This window comes from Serinus canaria, chromosome 1A, assembly GCF_022539315.1.
Source record: "Serinus canaria isolate serCan28SL12 chromosome 1A, serCan2020, whole genome shotgun sequence".
In the NCBI taxonomy this organism is placed as follows: domain Eukaryota; kingdom Metazoa; phylum Chordata; class Aves; order Passeriformes; family Fringillidae; genus Serinus; species Serinus canaria.
In genome coordinates, this window is record NC_066314.1 from 6,301,214 (window position 1) to 6,323,717 (window position 22,504).

The window sequence follows — 22,504 nt, forward strand, 5'->3', positions numbered from 1 at the left end:
AAGCTGCTCACAATTATAGGGTAATGCTCATATTTAACTTATTTTCATACTGTCCTGGGAGGCCTCCTGCTCCAGTTTTTGAAACCAGTTCTCTTTTTTGTTTAGCATCCCTAATGTGCAAGTTTAAACAGAGTTAGTGAATCCCTGGGGATGTGTCTGCCTTTGCAGGGTGGTTCTTCTAACCCAGCATGAGGTGTGGTGCTTTGGTGACTTGTCCAGTGGAGAATGGATCATGATTTGAACTGCATGGAAGCATCAGGTGGACTTAACACCCTTCTGGAGGGAAAATCCAACAAGCTCTGAATAGCTTTGCTTGGGTTCTTCATGTAAATCCACCACTGATGAGTCCATCAATAAGACTCCTGATAAAAAGCAATTAAACTGTCAAGCAGTAAATGATCCAAAGCAATTCCAGCCTGTAGTACAAAAGAGGAAGAAAATCATCAGTGTTTTGCCAAAAGGCAAAGAAGTCAACATGATATTTCAAAGGGTGTTATTTTTCAAGCTCCTAAAACAAGCAGAAAGGTTCCTACACTTGGTAACAGTGGGGGATGCAGGGGTGAAGAAATGAGAGGATTTATCTGTACACGCAGACAGTCCCACCAAGAGAAAAAAAGGGTAACATGAATACATTCATATGACTAATTTTTCATTCCAGTGTTTATTTGTTCTTTTATTCATGTATTTATTCACCTGAAGGCTAGCATGTGTGGGGATGTGCCCCACCAGCAGCCCTGCTGAGGTGACAGTCTGGCAGGTGTCTGGTACTGTGACCTGCAGTGTATGGGCGCAGGTTTCACTCTGCTGGCAAAAACACCAGAAATTCAGAGAGATGGGCTCTTGTTTTCTGTTTATGAGTTTAGGGGCCTTAAATTACAAGGGAGTTTTTGTTTGGTTCTCATTTTTCATCAAAGTACTGCTTTGAAATGTTGCACCTTCTGCTCTCCTGATGGTGCTGCAGAGGAATAGGATACTTTGGAAAAAGTTTGATAATATCCTTTCTCTTTACCTGCAGCATGGGCTGTTTTCTTTTTGTTTGCCAGTTTGGTTTTTTCCTGATGAATTGATGGTGAAATGGGTTAATGTAAAGGGAAGTTGTAACAGTAATGTGTTTAAATGTAATAGTCATGTGTTTAAATAGTAATGTGTTTATGTGTTTTAAAAAAGCCTGGATGTGGCAGTCAGTGCCATGGTTTAGTTGAAGTGTTGGGGTATGGGTTGGACTCAGTCTTGAAGATCTTGAAGGTCTCTTCCAGCCTAGTAATTCTGTAAATTCTGGGAATTCTGTAATGCTGAAATGTTTCCTTGTCTCTCACAAGTTACATCTGTAAATTAGAAATTTCCCAAATATGGAAACTGTAGTGTCAAGGACTAACACCAATCCTTGAACAGAGCCTGAGTATTTATTGGGACACTGTTAGAGTGACCTCTCCTTTGCCTCTAATGAGCATTGCAAGGTCTTTCAAGGTCCTTTTTTACTGTCTGAGCAGGGAGTTCAGCCAAGAGTTTACACACTGAGAGCCCAATTAACAAGGTAGCTTGTCCATGTACTAAACCATTGGTATTTTCAAAGTTTTTTGAAACCTGTCCTGAACTGTGCCACTCAGTGTGGCAGCTTGTGATAGAGGTTTAGATCTGCATTTAAACATCAAACAGGGAAGAAGCAAACCCCCCAGATCCAGTCGGGAAAAGAAAAGATTTTAAATATAACTGTAGGAATTTATTGCAAACTCCATCACCAGCCTAGGTCCTCTAAAAGATTTGCATCATCTGCATGATCAATACCTGAAGTCTCCTTGATGAAACACTAGATCTGGATGCCTTTATCTCAGGAAACCCTGGAAACAGAGTGCAATCTGTGTTTCCCAGTGGAGTTGCTGATAATGTCTCTTTTGTCATATGGTCAAGCTGGGTTCTCCTGTACCTCTACAAGCTGGGTGTTAATGGAATTAAATCCTGGCCTATACCAGCAACAGAGGCCAGCTGGAACAGGGCAGTGACTGCTCCCCTCCCCTCAAATCCTATTTCTTTTGCCTTGAATGTTTTTTCTGGCCTTTTTCATGTGGCTAGTCAGTAATATGTACTTAAGGCATGTAGCCTCAGGTAAAAAATGTAGTAGGAGTTAGGGTATTCATATTTATGGCTGGGTTTGGTGGTGCTTTTTTCATTCTAAATGAAATTATTATTCTGGTCATTGTTTTGAAAGAGTTTCCCATTGCTGGCAGCAGACAAGGCATATTCTGGGGTGTCCATGTGCCATGGGGACACTTGTCTCAGCTCCTTCTCCAGGTGCTGGGCTTTTCCCAAGCTGCTTGGAGAACCAGGGAAAAGCCACAGCTCAGTGGCTGAGCCAGGACCAAGGGCTGGAGCCAGACATGTTCCATCCAGGCAGTTCCAGCAGGCACATCCATACAGAAGAGGCAGTTGTGGCTGCTTTGCTGAGTTTTGCCCAACCCTGGGCAGGGCTGATGCTACCCTGGATCACAGCATGACACTTGAGCTGCTCCAGAGTTAAATGCTTTTCAAGTACCTGAACTTGGCTGGTAGTCCTTTGACTTTTTCTTTGCTGGGAACCAAGATTGAAATCATAAGGGGGGAAAAGTTCCTTTTGCTGTTGTTTTTGTGTCCAGCTCCATGAGCCAGTGCCAGCTGCAAGACAGGAGCAGTCCTCTAATTTCCACTAATGAGAAATCCCTCCTACCCTCTCTTTCTGGACAGAAAATTCTGTCTTAAATTCCTTTAAAACAAAGACCTAATTCTGCTCTTACTGCCTGCAGTTTCGATTCTGCCTCAAAATTGCCATAGAGAGGGCAAAGCTGGATTAAAAAGAAATAATTGTTCCATTAAAAAGAAAATAATTGTTCCAGAGTATTAAAGACTGGAACAAACTGTAGGAGCACTTTATGAGTGCCCAGGTCTGCTCAGAGCAGATGCCAAGTCCCATCTCAGCAGGGCAGAGGGGGTTGGGATCAAGACCAGCCAACAGGCCACATCTCCACCATGAGTTTAGAGCTCAGATGCTCTCCCACAGCTGCCTTTGCTGGTTTGCTCCTGTCACAGCACTGACTTATGTCAGTCCTTGGGTGCCGTGCAGGGAGCAGCATTCCCAATGACATTGTGGTTGGGTTAACCCTATCTTGGAGGAGAAAAGCCATAAGGACATAAGCTCCATATGGAAAGTAGCCATGGCCTTGGGTGCTGAGTTGAAGAGCAATCCCAGGGAGGTGGAGCTCAGCCAGGAATCTTGCCCACAGCAGGGAGACTCTAGAGGTGAGTGCAGATGTGAAATGCACCAGAGCACAGAGTCACCACAGTTATAAATAGGAGCACGAGACCCTTGGCTCTCTGCATGGACCTGGGATGCTGTCAGCATTCTCCATAAGCACGGGCCTGCAAATGTAAGGGCTGCTCCTGCTGAGTGCTTGGGTTAAGCTCTGGTTTGCAGTGCCTCATTTAAGAGGTTGCAGATATTTTCTGTGTGTTGAAATAAAATTATAAGCAGATTGAGCCTGGGTACAGTAGATCCACTGGACTAAATCTGACTAAGAAAAGCCTTCAATTAAAGAATGAGGCTTAAGGGGGGGGCAAGGAGTGAGCTGGTATGGAGGGAAATTCTGTCAATTTAGTGAAAAATATTTTGTGGAAATATACTCTCTGCAAAAATCAAAGGAGAGTTTCCTCGTGCAGGAAAGCAGGTGATGTAAATTGGTATTTACTGAAGCAATCCATTGCTTGAGTGCAACAAAAGTAACTGCATGAAACTGCAAAACAGCACACACTGCATTTTCATGGGGAAATGTGCTGTATTCTGGGATATTAATTACTGTGTGGGCTCAATTTTCAGTGCAATCAATCCTCAGGAAACAAAGGGACTGCAAGGGAAATATAAAAAGACAGTCAGCTAACAGGAGCCATATTCAATAAAATTGCATCTGCCTTCAGTGAACAGTGAGGGTGAGGTGTGTCTGTGCTCCCTTGGCATGGGATGGGCTGGGCCAAGAGGGGCTTGGAGCAACACTCTGTGTATTTGCACATATGTATGTATAAATATGTATATGTGAGAATCACAACCCCTGCTTTGAGAAACTAGGAAAGAATTAGGGGATTTAATTCAGGCTGCTGGTGGACTTCAGACCCTGGGTGAACTTCACCTTTCCTGCAGTTTCAATATAGTGCCAGTATGTCAGTAAGCTGTTTGTTTTGTTTGCCTAGCACTTAATAGAAGGATTATCTGGCTTCTTTCTTTTAAGGTTTCCAGGGTTGCTTTTCATTTTCTAAGCTGAATGTGTTCATTTTTAGTGGTACCATTCTCTCTCATTCAGGCTCCAAACTTCCCTAGGAAGTGACTTCATGTTATTATTCAAGAAGATTATTGCCTGGAGTGGCTGAATTACCTAGTGTTTTTGTAATGACAGGCTCTCAGTCCATATGCATTTAATGACTGTAATCATTTGTTATTTTCCCTTTATTAGGTTTGTTTTTAAAGAAAGTTTTACTGTGCTATTTATGATATGCTAAGTGGTGCAACTTGCTGAAGAAACATTTCACATACATTTTATTTTTTAATAGGTTTTGCTTGCTAAAATGGAAATCTTTTATTTACCCTAGTAGGGCAGTTTTTGCTGACAGTTTTATTATTTCAATTACTCAGACATTTCTTTCCTCTTTTGTTTCCTTAGATACTCCTCCAGGGAGTTTTAATGTGCCATTCTTTATTTAAAATTGGGTTCAGAACGTGTTATTTCTAGCAAGGCAGGGAAAAAGTGCAGTACAGCAGACATTAAATAGTGGGATGTCAAGGTTTTATTTTCTTTCTTCTTTGAGTTGTGGAATCCTTTCCTCATTTGCGTCATCTGGTGATGAATTGCACTGATAATCTGAGTTCCTCATCAATAACTGTCTCCTACCAGGGCCAAGCAGGGGCTGTGCTCTGCCTAAAGAGCTTGTGGCTGCAGATAAATGAGCATACATGTGTGAGTAAAGGAGGGGACCTCTGAGAGCATTTAAAATGGTCAGATGTGCAGACTACTTTAATAAAATAATGTTCTATAGGTAGTGGCAGCAACTCCTGAATGCATTTCACTTGCTAGTGGGGAAAGAATGGGACCATTCCTCCAGGGCAAACCCCAAGCCTTGGTCAGTGGCATGAAAAGTGAACCCCAAGGGATCATAGAAGGGGGGAGCTTTACAGCCTTGGAACTGCCTGTGCAAAGTTCTCTGGGGTGGGACAGCAGGGAAAGCAGGGTCTGCTCCCCTGGCTCTTGCTGGGCTATGATTGTGATTCCCTCTACAAGTGCTAGAGAGTCTTTGACCACTCCCTGATGTGTGATGGGTTTTCCATTATAGCCTGACCAGTCCTTGGAGAAAATCAAACTCAATAGAACCATAGGATAAGCTGAGCTGGAAGGGACCCATCAGGATCATTGAGTCCAGCTGGCCCTGCACAGAACTCCCCAATCACACCCTGTGCCTGAGAGCATTGTCCAAATGATTTTGAGCTCTGTAAGGCTCAGCACTGTGACCACTGCCCTGGGGAGTCTGTTCCAGTGCCCAACCACCCTCTGGTGAACCTTTTTCTGATATGCAACCTAAACCTCTCCTGACTCAGCTTCAGGCCATTCCCTTGGGTCCTGACACTGGGCACCAGAGAAGTGACCAGTGCCTGTCCCTGCACTGCCCCTTGTGAGGATGTTGGAGAGCACAATGAGGTCTCCCCTCCAGGCTGACCAGACCAAGTGACCTCAGCCCCTACACATAAGGCTCCCCTTCCAGACCCTTCCCCACCCTCGTGGCCCTCCCTGGGACAGTGGGGGAGCCCCAGAGCTGCAGGCAGATCTGCTCTGGCTGCCTGTGTCTAGTGCATGGCCTTGACCATCCTTTAATGATGCAGAAAGGGCATTACAAAGCACATCCTCACTCTTCTGCTTCCCGCTGTGTTTTCCAGAGTGTCTGGGGGAGAGCTCTTTGACCGCATTGTGGAGAAAGGATTCTACACGGAGAAGGACGCCAGCACCCTGATCCGGCAGGTCCTGGACGCTGTGTACTACCTGCACCGCATGGGCATCGTGCACAGGGACCTCAAGGTACAGCCACAGCCCCCCTCTGGCCCCTGGGCAGCGTTAGTGGAGTCTGTGCAATTGTGTAAGCCTTCAGAAACATGTGAAGTTTGTTCATTGTGAAGAACAAACAACGGAGGTTGTGTAATTGTGTGAGCCTAACAAACGTGTGTGCCCCGGGACTTGCCGTTCCAGTAAGGTTGTACCATAGGAGAGATGCTCCAAAGCCTCCTGGAAACCTTCCCCCCAAGGATGCCCTTGGGGGATCCCCTAAAAACTTCTGTGCCAGTACTGAGAGATGAATGGGACTTTTGGATTTTTTGGTCTTCAGGTTGCTGTTTGTTTTTCTCTTATCAGAAGTTCAGCACACTGTCTACATCTCAGACATAGCCTACAAAGAAAAGGCACCAAAGATCACAAGACACACAGGTTCAAGGTCTTTTAAAGCTATTTTGCCCACTTAAGTCTTAGAACCTGTTTTATTTCTACCTTTCTACCAATAACTAATTATTTGTCTGTTCATGCAACATCTGAATTGTGGTTCTTTCTCACCAATCACTCTGTGCCACCAACACTGCAGAAAATGGAGTAGATGGAGAACAAGAAGGAGATCAGACAATGCCTAAAATCCTCCATCTTGTCTTCTATTTGCCTCCATACTAAAACCCCAAAACTCTACATTTTTCACCCTGTGATAAACTACACTACTATCTATTTCACACACTCATAGATTCCAATTCATCCCAAAGTCTTGAAGCTTTCTCTATGGACAGAGGTTAAAAGGAGTGCTCTCCTGGGGATCAGGACTTCTCAGGACAGGCAGAGAAATATTCCCTGTGCCCTGGGTTCCAGCCCCCATGGATTGGTTTCAATGAGGATTCTGCAGTCAGGGCAGTTAGAGTGGGAGCTTTGCACTTATGATGTGAGGAAAAGCCATTAATTCCCAAAATGTTACATGAAGGCAGAAAACCCATTCTTGTATTTGCAGGGAATGCCCCTACGAAGGCAGGAATGATGCATCTGACTCCATGCTCTCAGAAGGCTCATTTATTATTTTGTGATACTATGTTATATTAAAGAATGCTATACCAAATTATACTAAAGAATATAGAAAAGATACTGAATGCTAAAAAAATAACAATGATAACTCCTGGCTCTTTCCAGAGTCCTGACACAGCTTGGCCCTGATTGGCCAAAGAGTCAAAACTCCCAGCAGAATCCAATGGAACAATCACCTGTGGGTGAACAATCTCCAAACACATTCCACATGTGCACAACACAGGAGAAGCAAATGAGATAAAAATTGTTTTCTTTTTCTCTGAGGCTTCTCAGGTTCCCAGGAGAGAACTCCTGGGCAAAGGGATTTTTTCAGAGAATGTGAATGCCCCACCCCATCTCAGCTGAGGTGTGTTCATCACTATAAAAATTTTTGCAGGTTTGCTGTGCTAGATTTACTTTTACTTAATAATAACTGGTAACAATAGTGGGGGGAAGTTGAGTGATTTCCTATCATTAGGAGCTGTGTTTTTGTTAACAGCAAGGGTTTTTCTAAGGACCATTGTGTGCCAATGTGATATTTAGATGATTTTCCTTTCAGCTGCACCATATTGTCACATCTAAACCTCTCAGCTTTTCAGGTATAAAAAAAATTCCCTAAATGTTGTTGTTTTATTGTTTTCTTCCAGTGTCTTAACTGCCATTAAGACAAGCAGAAAGGCTTGGATTTGAGAGCTCTGTAGTGTTTTAAGTAATAAATTAGCAGAAGATACTAGAAAAATATACAAATTTCAAAAGAAAATTGTGGGTTCAGCTCCTGAACTGGTTAATTCTGCTAAAGTTTACTGCCAGAAATGAAGACTTCAGTGATGGAAATAACATCTCTGTATTTTGGAGAGATGCTCCAAACAGGAGTTTCCTTGGATGTTGAGGCAGAGCTTGTATTTTCCCCCTGTAAGGACAGTGGAATTTGGCTACACGTTATGAGCCTTATATAAGCCCTATAAACAGTTTAATGAACACTAATAGAGTCAAGAAGCACTGCAGTCCAGTCCAGGCAGTCCCAAATAATGGGTTTCCTGTAAGGAGGCACAGGTTAGGCTTCCCTCTCCTACAGTCACCACATCTTGTTCTCAGCTCCTGTTCATTTCCTGCCCTTATGCTGAAGTACATAGAAACATTCCCATATTTATAAGAGCTCCACAGAATTCCAGTATGGAAGTGCTGCATTTTAACATGAACATCTTGCTCCCAAATTCAACTTTTAATAAATAACTTTGAGCTTCTTTCTGCCACCAGCATTTTTGGAGTGAGGTCCAAGATCTCTTAATTCAGATATTCCATTGTACAAGGTCTTGGTATTCTTGTATTTATAATCTAAAGCAGGTTATATCTCTAATTTAAAAAAATAATCTTATTTTAAAGTTCCTGTAATAAAATAAGGGGTCTGGGGATTCGGGAATTAAATTCATGTACAAATTACTTTCAGAGATTATATAAGGCCAAGATTAATTGAGATCAAACCAACCTTCTCCAGTGGTATTTTGTAGCAAAGAGTAGCTCTTTTTCTCTTTCTCTCTTTTGTTTGCTGATTTTTGTCAGTGCCATATCAATTGTCAAAATGACTCATAAAATACAGTACATAAGGAACACCTGCTGTGAATTTCTGTTAGCAAAAACATACCATGATGAGAAAAACAGGGATATAGTAAGACTTTTAATGATTTCAAAATATCAAAATAAGTGTAAGGCTCAAAATGCAACTCTGGGAAAGAATCCACTCTACAAAAATACAACCCATGAAACATCCATAACAATTATTTATTGTAATTATGTGTTTATTCAGATCCCAAAATAGGACTTGCTGTAGTTGGTAAAACCAGGCTTGGGCTCCAGGTCTCTAAGTAATGCAAAAGCAGATTAGAAGAGATGGCAGCAGGTGATGTCTGGGGGGACATGGGGGGAACTCCAGGATGCACAAAATGAGTGAAAGGCTCAAGCAGCTCCACTTGGTACAGAGCCACCTTGTTAATGCTTTTTGAATTAACCAGCTTGAGGAAACAGAATTCTTTAAAACAAGTTTGACTTTTAAGTGTGTGGATTTCTTGGCCTTGCTAAGTGTGAGTATGTGGGAACCTGAGGTGACTTATGAGAAATTGTTAGGAAATAGCTGCTTTTCCCTTAATTCCAAGTCTACCACCCCCTCAGCAGGTCACAAGAGCTGTAGTAAAAATTAGGGGTGACTCCAGCCTAGGGCAGAGCATGGCAGGAGACTGTAGTCCCTAAGAGAGTGTCCACACTATAAAATCCAATTGAAGCACTGGACTGGCAAGTTATCACGAGAAAGAAACATAAATGGTACAACTGCATATTTATTTTTAGGAGCCAAATAATTTCCCTTTTTACCTCAGCCCTGCTGGCCCTCAGCTGTGGCTGTGGCTGTGGCTTGCATGATCCTCTCATGGCCATTGTGTCCCATGTCTCCATGTGTCCCATGGGTGAAGCCCATCACTTGATGCTGGGGCTGGGGAGCAGGAATGGCTTTGACCTCCTGAATGGGGACATCACCCTCCAGCATTCCTTCATCCCCCCCAGAGCAGATGGAGAAGGGAAGATAGATGCTGGTGCTGCTGAACTGCAGTTTCTCCTCCTCACAAATCCAAGCTTGGATGTGTCCCAGGGACTCTGAGGATGTTGTGTGGCTACAGCTGCTGCTCACCATTCCCTGGAGCACACAGCAGGCTGTGTGTCAGCATTTGTGCCAGCTTTGGGCAAAAGACTCCCCCAAGTCTACCAGGAAACATTGGGTACCCATTACTTCTGTAGCTGGAGACCCAAAGGTCCAAAACCCATTGCCACCAGGCTGAGTGCTGCAGGTGTGGAGCCTTTCATGAGCCCAGATGTGAAGCAGGGGGAGAGGAGGGCTCTCACAGCACCCAGCAAGAGCTTTGCTGTGTAGCAGCAGCACACTCAGAACACGTGGATGCAGGGCTATCTGGAGCAGGTGGAGGCTGGTTGGGCTCTCCAAGCTGCCTGACTCTGGTATAAAAAGTCACAGGGCTTTGTGGAGTGATCCTTGTTTTCTCTTGCCATAAACAAGTTGCTGTGTTTAGTGCACATTTTTCCTTCAGCATTTTTTCCTAATCAGCTGTAGCTGAAATATCCTTGCTTCAAGTCTGTTAACTGTAAAGGCATTTCCTCTCTCAAATTTGTTTCTAGGATTTGTTTGTTTCTAGTGGAGAAGATACAAGTTTGTTTCTAGTGGGGAAGATACAAAAATTCTCTAATACCTCCTGTTTTCCTTTTTATTTTTTCAAATACTGTATAATTTTTTTTAGTACACCCACCTGGATTTGCCATATTTACTTGCTTTCAAGTGAATCCTTCTGTTTCATCACTCTGAAGTGAAAATGCAACAGACATATCTCACAAGTAAGGGATGAGCCTTAGGTCTTACTTGAGGTGCCAAAGGAGAAGTTTGTTGGCCCAGAAAAGATGCTCAAAGCTCAGGGTGTCAAGGTCTTCCATTTGTTGCCATGCAGGAGTCTGGAGAGGATCTCCATGGAGGTTTTAAGAACAACTCTTTAAACTTAGGGCAGCCACATTATGTTTGTGTATGGAGTGACTAGGGATTTTGTTAAGTGGAATGCATGGGTCACCAGGTTCAGTTGTTACTGAACTCACATATTCCAAACTCCTTTTGCTTGTTCTCCTTTCTAGCCTGAGAACCTGCTTTACTACAGCCAGGATGAGGAGTCAAAAATCATGATCAGTGACTTTGGCTTGTCGAAGATGGAGGGTAAAGGAGATGTGATGTCCACAGCCTGTGGCACTCCTGGCTATGTTGGTAAGAGGATTGCTTATATTTTAGTGAAAATGAAATAATTCTCATTTTCTGGTGCTGGTACATGGTGCACGTGAGATTTTACAGATATTTGTTAGAATTTAATGTTTGCCTGTGCTCTGTCTTGTGTGCTCTTCCCCTTTGGGGTACAATTCTGCAATCCAGCTCTGGGTTTGTGGGATTCACTTTCATGTTTTCAGTCCTTTGTGGAATGAGTGTTCTCAAAGAACACTCAGGAGCATGTGAAGAATAGCCTCAAATGTAATGCTCCTGCAAGCACCTAGGAAACCAAGAAGCTTTACCTAATGCAATGTATTATTTTAATCATAAAGTATAGCATTTGCCAGACTTCTCTGGTAGAAGACAGTAAAATCAAAGAGCTACATTTATTCAGATATGTTCAGTAATCCTCTGTTACAATCTCATTAAGTTACTGACTCAGATGTTAAAATGCAAAAGCTCTTTAGATCCTTGGGCCTTCCTGGACAGTGCCACATTGTTTTCTGTCATTTATTCTTTGCTCTTCTGTCCATTTGGTAGTGATTGTACAAGGCCACCTATTAGCAGCATGTTTACCAGCAGCCTCTAAAATAGTTAAAGTAGCTGAAAGTGAGCATTAGATGGCAGGTGGTGATGAGGTCTGTTTGAGCAAACACATTTAAAAGGCTCCCTTTGTGTACAAGCCATCCACCAAGCCTGTGCCTCCTGCTGCACCAGGAGCATCAGCTGAGGTGGGGAAATGAAACTCTGGGGTATCCATGAAATCCTTGAAACTGACAGTGAATAGATTTCTCTCCAATCTCTCCAGCAGGAAGGACTGGATACTTTCCAGCTGTCAGAAGCTCTTTTTACTTTGCAGCTGCCACCTCACCTCTTTTCATAGTTCTGATGATATCATGGTACAATGTGGTGGTGTTCACTGGGGTCCCAGGAGGAGGAAAGAGATGGGAAGCTTGACTCCATGTTTCAGAAGGCTGATTTATTATTTTATGAAAGAAAGTTATATATTAAAACTATACTAAAAGAATAGAAGAAAGGATTTCATCAAAAGGCTTGAAAGGAAAGGAATGGAATCATAATAAAATCTTGTGACTGACCAGAGAGTCTGACACAGCTGGACTGTGATTGGCCATTAATGAAAAACAACCTCATGAGACCAATCAAAGATGCACCTGTTGCATTCCACAGGAGCAGATAATTATTGTTTACATTTCATTTCTGAGGCCTCTCAGCTTCTCAGGAGAAAAATCCTAGCAAAAGGATTTTTCAGAAAATATGTCTGTGACAGTACAGCAGCTCAGATTGGGTGATTATGACACAGTGATACAGGTTTGTCACAGGTGCTTTTTGTGGGCATCATCTTCACACTGTGCAGACACACTCTATCCCAATAAAATCAGGAAAAGGAGCAGATTTCTGTGCTTTTCCCATCAATGTTTTATTTTAAGACATGGGCCAGGATGCACTCTGAGTAGCAGAGTGTAATCACACCAGACTGGAAATCTTCTTCCAAAGCAGTAGCAAGAATTGAGCTGAGACAGCAATTTTCATAACTTTTGCTGTCAGCTCTTCTGTCCCTATCATACATGTTTTATTTTGCTCTGGAATGGGCACTGACTAGAATGAGTCTCAAGACACAGGAAAGCTTAGATGATGTTTGCTGAAGTGCTGGTGAAAATGAGGCAGTGACTCTGCTTGGTCTCTCTCTGAGTGGTCTCATGCAGCCTCTCATCATTGCTACATGAGAAAACTTGCTGTTTCAGAGAGGAAGCTCTTGGAGCTTGTGACAGGAGCTGCAGTGCTTTGAGAGACTTGAGAGCTCTCATTACCCATGGTCTGGCCTCTGATGGCTGCACAAGTGCCTCCAGGCTTGTTGTTACCTTGCTGAACACAGGATTTACTCATCCTGGTTCAAGAGGTCATGGCCACTTATTTCTGAAGTGCTGACAGGACTTTTCCCCCTCCTTCACAAAGAAAACAGCTTTAAATATTTGTTCTATTTCTTTTTTTTTTTTTTCTGCATGCATCTCCTCTTTATTGCTGTACTTTTTTCTTGTTGCTCAGATGTTTTCCAAGCTCAGAAGGTTTTTGTTGCTGGTCACTGTGGTGATGCCCACAAAGGTCCTCCTTGAGAGTTACACCTGATGTTGTGGCATCTGCATGGGTGGTCTGCAACTTGCCCCCATCCAAAAGCTTTCATGTCCTCCAGTGTCACTCCAGCCTGCAGCTCCTGCCAAGTGCCCTCAAGTCAAAGGAAGAGTCATTCCTCCTAATGGCACAGCATGGATAAAATTCTTCAGCCTGGCTAGGGCAGACAAATGCCACAGCCCCAGCCCATCAAGTGCCCTGTCTGCCACCTCCTTTTGTGTTTTGCCTTTTCTTTCCCATATATTTTACCTCAGGTTAAGTAGCACTCAGAGATTCATCACTTAAAACAAATTTCCTTTGCTTTTCTTCAGAGATAGGCAGAACACCCTATTTTCTAAGATCTTACCAGAACTGATTTTTTTATCAGTTTAACCACTTTGCTTTTAAGGTGCTGGAAGAGATTTGGGCACATATCACATGCCAAAGGCATCCAGGGCTCTGTTAAGGACTCACTGGGATCTGCTACAATTTATACTTTATCTCCAGAAATGGGTCCAGTCAGATCCCACTTTGCAAAGTGCTGGACAAGCTTCTGGCTCAGAAGCAAACCTGATCTTAACTCATGTCTGCTGCCCAAGTATTTGCAATATGCCAACCTCCTGTCATTTCTGTCTATTTCCTTTATCAGGATTTACTTTCAACTCCTTGTGCTTCATTTTGTATCTCCACTGTTCTTATTTTCATCTGCAAAGAACAGTAGTATCTATGACACTAAATGCCTGTTTATGTGGTCTGGAAATTTATTGAATAAGGAAGGGTGTAATTATAATTAAATCCCTTAAGAAATATCAGTTTTCTTTCTGAAAATCAAAATATTACTTTTCAAATTGGACTATATCTGAAATGTGCATGGCCAATGGGGCATTGGGAACTCAGCTTTTAAAGCTCTGCCTTGTAGATTAAGTTACTGTCAAGAGTTCTGAGTTCTTATTTTTTCAGGAGTTTTGTCAGAGATTTTGGCCCCGTGATGAAAAGCTGATGGTTCAGATAATTTAACCCAAATATCTGAGCCACTTTTGTTAAGAGGCCAATCTAAATGTTTGCTTGTTGAAAAGGGGATCTGACAATACAACCTCTTCTAAGAAGGTCTTGCATTTTCTTAATGCTTACCATTCTTATCCACATTTCTTATGGAAAGAGTCTGGGTGATGAGCTGGGACTAGACACCCAACTTTTGGATAGCAGCTGAATTGGGAAAGGTGAGGCAGCTTGTGTGGCTCTTTTCACTGCAGATGAGGAGTGAGGTCTGACCTGCATGGGTCTGAGCCCATTGTCCAATGTGGAGAAGAAGTGGTGTTTTCAAAACCCTGAGTGATGTGTGTGATTATGGGCAAGATCCCAAGAAGCCATTAGTGATTTATAATTTTAACCATCATGGATTTGGGCTGGCCAGCTCTTGGCCTTCTATAATAACTCAGTTTTGGTGTAGGAGCTGTTCAAACCTGCCTGAAAATGAGCTATCCCTGAAGTGTGTCAAACTGGGCACCCACCAGGAGGTGACTCCAGTCACTCAGCAAATTCTTCTGAGGAGATTTTGGATGTTTGGGAATTGGGTCTCACTGAGTGACTTTCCATGAGAGGTGGTCCCTCAAAAGCTTTGGTTATTTTTGCAGATGGAACTTAGATATCAAGGCACTTGAAAAGTTATTAAAAAATGTTAAAAAGCCTGTCTGAGGCAATCTGCTCTCATTTTGCAGAAACACTGAATTATGAGCTGTGTTTGTGGCTGACTGATATGTTAATCCTACTGAGATTTAAAATTTCTGCTCTGAGTCCCAATCCCTCTTCACATAAAATTTTCTTATACTTCCCTGCCATACAAATTCAGGGCTGGATCCTGGATATGTGGCTGGTCCCTGTACACCCCACCTCACTGCCTGTTTTCATTTTATGTAGTGCTTTTATCAAAGGTCATTTCACAACTTTCATCTCTGCTCTGCCAGAAATCCAGTAGTTTCAGATCTCACCAAAGCCACCTGTTCCTCTCAGCCCTGTGCAAGACCACAGCATTTAAGTAAGCAATAGATTTCCACGTTGAATTTTGACCTATGAGTCAAAGGTTGGAAAATATTCAATAAACCTTCAGAATATCCTTATTAGCCATAAGCTACCTCAGGAGCCTTTAGGCAGTATCATGAGTAATCAAGGAAAAATAAAGCCTGGCAATCACTCTGAACAGGGTTTGTTCAGGCAGAAACACGTGACAGGGCAATTTCTCAGCTCTGTTACCAAGTCCTGACAAAGACTTGTGTTACCCTCTGCTAAGCATAAACTGCATTATTACCCATGGCAGATACCTAAATCTGAGTCAGCAACATGAAACAAGAATGACAGGAGCACAGCAAGTCAGCAATCCTGCACTGAAACCCTGCTCTCCTTCAGAAAAAGCCTCAGACTGCAGAGTCTTGGCTGACCAGAACAAGATGAACACTGGAGGAATGTGAGAAAAAATGGAAAGAAGTTGTTTTCACCCCAGGATTCAGTGGAAGAAGGACCCTGGTCTTGTGGAGAAGCTGCTTCTTGTGCATCTCAGCCTGTTTGCACTGTGAGGAGGGTGCTTGGAAGGTTTTGACTTCAGGAGAGGGGCTGGCTTGGCCCTTCGTGTGCAGCACAGACTGTTATGAGGAGGAGGCACCCTCATGACTTGTACAGTGTGAACAACAGGCTTAAAGTATCAGAGCAATCCCCATCATCTGAGCTCTTTGCAGGAGCATGGATTGCAGTTTTTGGCATCCAGCAGCTGCATTTTTAGGGGGCTTATTAGCATAGCTGTGCTCCCTGAGGGTAATGGCATAGTGTTCTGAAAGGGTTCCAAATGTTCTGCTCTGCACCTTTTCTTAAAACCTCCACTTGAAACAAACCTTTGAACTTTTTCTCTTATTAAAAGCAAAACATAACTCAGCCAAAAAGAAGCTAACTGTAAGAGAGCAGGATCATCTGGGGAAGCTCACCTTCATGTACCTGAAGGTGGATTGAGCCTCCCCCTTGTACCTGGCACAGTGGCAATGCTGATTCAGCCTGAAACACCTTCCTGGATGTGAAGGAAGGGTCCAGGTTTGCTCCACTGATTTCCCTGTCTGGGTGACTGTGACTCTCTTCACAGAGAGCAGCAGGCACAACTTCCCAGGGATTTTTTTCCTGGGAAGGCAGTGAGAAGCACAGAGAGAAAAGGAGAAAACAATTCCTATCTCTATTCACTGCTCCTGTTGTTTTGCACCTGTGGAATGTGTTATGGAGATTGTTTAGCCAAAGTGATTTTGTCAGTTGGATTCTGCTGAGGATTGTTTTGTTTCCTTGGCCAACTGGGTCAAAACTGTGTCCTGACTGTCTCAGACAGTCATGGGTTTTTCTTTAGTATCTTTTGTATAGTATAGTATAGTACAGTTTAGTATAGTATAGTATAGTTATAGTATTAATGCAATATAGTATAGTGTTAATAAAGCAATTGTTCAGTATTCTGAATCATGGAATCAGATCACATTATTCTCAGCATCAGGGGCTCCCTGCATACAATAGGTGACCACTGTTAATGGTTTGAGCCCAGAGTGGTTCCCTGGGGATGTGTGGCAGTGGAAGCAGTTGCTCAGCTGGCATCTCCCCAGCTCCAGAAATGGGAGATTTGGCTTTCCCCTTCTCCTTTCTGCTGTTTTATCTCCCCAGCCGCCTGTGTTGATCATTTAGTGCTGTCAGCTCCTGGATTTTCTTCATTGTGTCTCCTGCTTTTGCCTCATCATTCCTGAGAGCTTCTCTGACTCGTTTTTCAGCTCATTAAATATTTCCATTTTTCTGTGTATCAGAGACAGATTACACTGATCTATGTCCTCCTATTCCTCTCTGCTTATTGGAACAAAAATCAAAAGCAGCCATTTGGCCTTAAAAGAAGTATTTAAACCTCCTACCTTTCTTTGTTAATGCTTCCCCTGTATTGTTCTTACCTGTTTCAGAGCTGCCATCCAGAGCAGCAGCTATCAGTGCTCTTCACTCCTTTAAAACAGACACAAATGCCCCAGCACAGCTTTGATGTTTTAAGAGGGAAAATCTTTATATAGTTCACATCCCCTCATCTCAGAATTGTTTTCTGTTATGTTAATGTGGCATATCTGTATAATGTCAGGAGCTCACTGGTGCTCAGCAGCCATTTGCATAATATTTCCTTTAGGAGCTATGAGATGTGTAATGTTTACCAGTCTTGAAAGTTATGTAAACAGGCACAGACAGTCAAAGGCAGAGGAGAGTGTGAATAAAATACTGGGAATTTGGAAGGACTGAAGAGTTGGAAGACATCTAAGCATAAAGACAGGAGAACATTAACTCCCTTCTTCCTCATATTTTGTCACAAACTTTGATTAAAAGGGATGGAACAAACCAGGAAACTGTCTCATTTCTTATGCAGTGGTCTCAATTTCCAATTCACATGCAATGGTCCCAGTTTGCTGAATGACTTGAAAACTGGGGTAGTATTTAACCTGTGCTGCAGATTGGGACATATCCCAATCTTTAAAAGTCTTCATAATGTGGTTGGCACCCATAACTTTACCCACATTCCCCTGAAATTTCTTCAGTTCTGCAACATATCCCTGGTGAAATTTGACCCTTTCCATAATTCTGCTTGTGGAAATGCAGATGCCCTCACCTGCCTCATGCACTCTTTTCCTCCCGTCCCATTTGTGAGCCCTCATGCCAAAGCACTAGAAAGTCTTTTTTTACTTTCATAATCTCTTCTTGTTCCATACCTTGCTGGCAGTATTGACCTTTGAAGAGTCCTACCAGTACAGCAGAGGATAGGTAGCTACTAAATGTGAGGCTCAAGTTTTAATATATCTCTGTGTTTCACAATTTGTTTTTTGCTCTTCTTCACTAAGTGCTTTGGAGCTGGAGAGACTCCTAGGAGTGGAAGATGTGACTCCCAAGAAATATTTTTGTTGGGATTTGTCACTTTGTTACTTTTTTTCCCAGCATTTAAACTCCAAATTACTCAAAGGAAATACTGTACTTTTTGAAACCCAGTATGGCAAGTCTGCTTTAGGAATGCCACAATTAGTGATTCCTTGCATTATTGTGGATGTCTTGCTTTGAAAAAGGCAAAAGCTTCTCTACATGAAAAAGATTAGGGTCACAGGGGTTTAAAATTTAGGTTTAAACATTTGCACTGCAAGGTCCCAACAGGGAAAACATAATACTTCAGGATTCCAAACAAAAAATACACCTTTTTAAGTCTCAGTAGTATAAGATAGTAAAGCAGATCCACAAGGAGTTTAAATAAATTCCCAGGCTCTTGCTTCTCCCAAAATTCAGACTATGATGGTTGTGTAGAGGCAGGAGGCTCAGTTCCTTTGTGCCCATGTCCAATTCCTGCAGCTTTTAATTTCTCCCTGTGAGGTGTCTGTGTTCCCACAGGCAGAAAGACAAATGACTCCCTCTGACTCTGACATCCAGCAGGCTTTGGAAGGCAGCTGCTGGAAGAAGTGGTGGCTGCTCTCCTTCCTCTCCTGCAGATGTAGCTTTTCTCCTCCCTGACTCGCTGCCCTTTCTGAGCTGCCTCTGGAGCTGCCCTGTCTGGCAGAGCCGAGCTGTGATGCTGTCAGGGAGAATCTGCATCTCTGCACCCGTGCAAAGCTCGGCCTCATTTTCCTCCTAAACAGGGAGGTGATGGCCCTCTGCCTCTCACACATTTTTCTGTGCTTTGTTTTGTTTTCTGTGCCTGGAGACAAAAAAATTGTGAATTTTCTCTGCTTTCAGAGTCATCCTTTCTCGTGAGCATGTGACCTTCAAAAACCTCAGGACACATTTGCAAACACATGGGTTATGTGTGGAGAACAAAACAAGGTCCTGGGGATCTCCAAGTTTCAGAGTCCTACCTTTTGACCATATTCAAATGTCTGGCCTTATAACACGTGCTTGTTTGGCTTTTTATTTTCAGCTCCTGAAGTGCTGGCCCAGAAGCCCTACAGCAAAGCCGTGGACTGCTGGTCCATCGGGGTCATCGCCTACATCCTGTGAGTACCCCGGAGTGCTGGCACCTTTGGGACCATGGAGTTACCTGCTCAGCCTGGGGCAAAATAACTCATCCCTGACACTTGTGATGCAGGGGAGCATGTGCCCTGGTTTCTGTGGTTGAGATGACTTCTGAGGTATTAGAAAGTCTTTTTTTCCCAGCCTCGAGACCAAAGAAAAAGTCGAGATTCGTTGGTTTTGCTTTTCAAGGTTGTTTATTTTTTCTTATTTATTCCATTCTTTCTCTGACCTGCTGAGGTCTGTCCAGCAGGTCTGTCCAGGGTTGTGGCACAGCACCTGCCCTTGGGGTGGTGTTAGCTTTTTATACTAAGAACTACATGTACTTTATTTACAATAATTTTACAATACTTATTACCTATGTTAGATAGTCTATTCCTATTTTAGACCAATCCAAAAGTGTTGCTATCACAGCAGAAGATGGAGGCCAAGAAGAAAGACAGGACACACCCAGATTTTTCTATTTTGCCTCTTGAATCCCCATTCTAAAACCCCAAAATTCTACTTTTTCACCCCGTGACAAATTCACTATCATTCTACTCAAACTCTTGTGGCTTGTAAATTTTCACACAGAGTTGGTATTTGTTTCCATGGACTAAAATCAAAGGCACAGGTGGTTTTGACTCTGTGCCAAGGTCTCTGAGACCCCTGCTAGGGTCTTGACTCATCCAGGGCAGCCAGAGGAATGTCCTGGGTCCTGACAACCTCCCAGCTGCATAAAGGCTGAAATTTGAACAAAAGTGGTAGGAAATGGACTAGTACCCTTCAGCTGTCAAAATCCCTGCTCCCACCAGAAGTACACTGTGTGCAGTAATGTGGGCTTGTCCAGGCTGTGACATTATTGAAGTTATTGTTGTCCCCTGCTCAGATTGGCTTTGAGAAGAAACAAATCTGGCTGTGTCCACTGAGCTGCCACAGAAACAAATGTCTTTTCCTGACAGCATTACCACTGCTCTATTTTTTTTACTTTTCCCTTTTACACAACTGTCACAACTGTTATACAAGACTGAAGGAAAAAGCAGCTCCAATAAGGCACAGCATTAAAACATTCCTACTTTGTTCTCCTTTTCCTTATGCAGACATTTCATGGCCTGTCAACATGAACAACTTTTTGATGGTGCTGTAGAACTATTTTTGCCAGGACATACCTCATTGCTGTGCTATCCACTCTGTACAATGTTCATTCTTTACATTTGCATTACATTTGCATAATTTATATGCTACCCAAAACAAGGAGGTTTTACATTAAATAGTATAGGAAGGCAGCTTGGTTTATTGCATGTGTGTTTGTTTATTTAAACCAAAATCCTGCCTGAAAACATTAGTTTTATGACTATCTATTTTGAAAACTTGTTGAGTACAAAACTTACATGGGAATGGATTTCTCTTGGAGCAGCCATCAATAGCAGGATGCAAGAAGCTTTTGCTAAACAAAGCAAAAATCAACAGTGCTGATTCTGACTTTGGTTCAAAGCCCCGTGGGACCTGCTACAGCAGTGAGGAAGAGACAGACATGCCAAATTACCTTGAAGGCTGATTCACAAACCATTCCTTAGTGCTTATTTAGATGCAGATGGTGTGTGCTGACTGGAAGTTACCTTTTTTCACAACCAGATCTGATCATGGAAGTCCTAAGGGATGGGATTTTTCACATTCAGTCCTTGCCAGCCATGGCAGGACACGGTTAGAATCTTTTCTGATGCTTTTAGGCCTAAGCTGAGTACCAGCTCCAGAGAGTGGGAAAAGGAGGATGCAGGTGGGAGCCAGCACTACTCTCCCTCACATCCAGGCTCAGCTGCTGCCTGGGTTCAGTTTATTGCCAAATATCCACCATGGAAATATGTTTCCATCTGGCAGCCCAGGGGAGGGCTGGGGACGGCTGCATGTGGCTGCCTGGAGATAAACCTGGCTCTGCTTTCCTCCAGGTTGTCAGTCCCACGTGTCCATGGCTCAAGCTCCAAAGGTCTTTTGTGCTGGCAGACCTGTGGTCTTATTTCACTTGTTGCCTTCATGGGTCTTGCTGGGGAATAGGGGTGAGACAGTGCTAGGCAATGTGTCTTCCACACCCACTTTAGGAACCCTGCTTCAACAGGTGGAGGATTTTAATCTCCTCTATAATCTTTCCCCCTTCCTAAGCAAGGCTGCTCTTTCTGCAAGGTTCAGCTCTGTTTCCTGCTCTGTTTTCCAAATCAGCATGTGCTCAGCTTGTCGGGCAAGGCATGCACACTCCTCAGATTTAAATTCCCTGTTCACTACACAGGGAATTCCCAGCCCAGAAGGCTTAAATCATCTCAGTAAGAATGAGCCTCTATGAATTCCTGTTTGCAGGACAAGGAAACCTTTTCAGGGTTTCTGTGCTTCAGGTAATAAGGTCTTGATTTGTATTTTGTACAGCCCAAATAAGTGGCAATAACACATTGCTGTAGAAGGAGCCTGTTAATGTCTTTGCCAGATTGTTACAGCTTGGGTGGGATTGGGTCTGAGACCAAACCAGCTCTTTCAATGTGTAAGCCACATCCTTCAGCTCCTGTAGCAGTCAGCAGCACTCCTGGGCTCCCTTTGGTTAGCCCCCCACAGCCCATGGCATCAGGGGCTCTGTGCTCTCCAGAGTCACTGGGCACCTCAGCACAACCTGAGTGGATGCAAGCAGCCATTTCACCAGGGTGGGCTGTTCAGTTGCCTAAACTTGCACATTTAGTGCCATGCTAGGGGGTCCAGGGCAGCCACAAGGATTTGGAAAATGTGACACATTGCAGAGACCTTCCATCTGGAGAGGCAGATGGATCCAAGCCCGAGACCATGGGCCGTGTCAAACAGCACCAGATGCTCCTGCTGAGGTGACTGGATCACACCCTGCTCCCACACTGTGGATTCATCTGCCTTGTGGTACATTTACATCACTCTCCAGCCTCCCTTGACTCCCTCTCTGCTGAGTGCAGTGTGAGCTGAGAAACCCAGCCCATACCTCACATGTCCTAGCCTTGGTCTGGATCTCATCCTTGCTTCCAGGAACAGCCAGAAGCTGCAGATGTGCTCTCTTAACAAAGTGAATGTCTGGAATACAGTAAGAAGAGAGGGAGGAGGAGGGTCCTTCCCTAAGGGGGAGGGAATTATCCCTGCTGGGGTGTCTGATACAGCCAGTGATGGGCCCTGGTTTAACACCTGGGTTTGTGGCCCCAGCAGTGCCACAGCACCAGTGCCAGCGGGGGCTCCCAGTGTGACATGGCACTGAGGTGCCACAAGGACCTGGTGAAATGCTGAGAGTTAAACCTGCCCTGGGCAGGAGTTATTAGCTGCAATCTGTAGCTGCACCCATTTGGAGATGCCATTTCCAGCTCCACAATCAGCACAGCTGGAGCTGCTTGCACATGCCCAAACCAGCTGGAGATGCATTTCTGCATGTGGCAATCCAAGCACAACGTCCGGCTTCATCTCCTCACCTCTCCCA

The 22,504-nt window shown here is 43.6% G+C and overlaps 1 protein-coding gene across 1 annotated transcript in view; it reads left to right on the top strand.

The window, feature by feature from the left end:
• CAMK1D (calcium/calmodulin dependent protein kinase ID) overlaps positions 1 to 22,504 on the top strand; it is a 216,390-nt gene that overhangs the window by 165,454 nt on the left and 28,432 nt on the right. Inside the window, exons 4-6 of the mRNA XM_009086893.4 lie at positions 5,945 to 6,083; positions 10,773 to 10,899; positions 18,965 to 19,040. Of these exons, the coding sequence (XP_009085141.1) occupies positions 5,945 to 6,083; positions 10,773 to 10,899; positions 18,965 to 19,040 (342 nt within the window). The remainder of the gene's footprint in view (positions 1 to 5,944; positions 6,084 to 10,772; positions 10,900 to 18,964; positions 19,041 to 22,504) is intronic.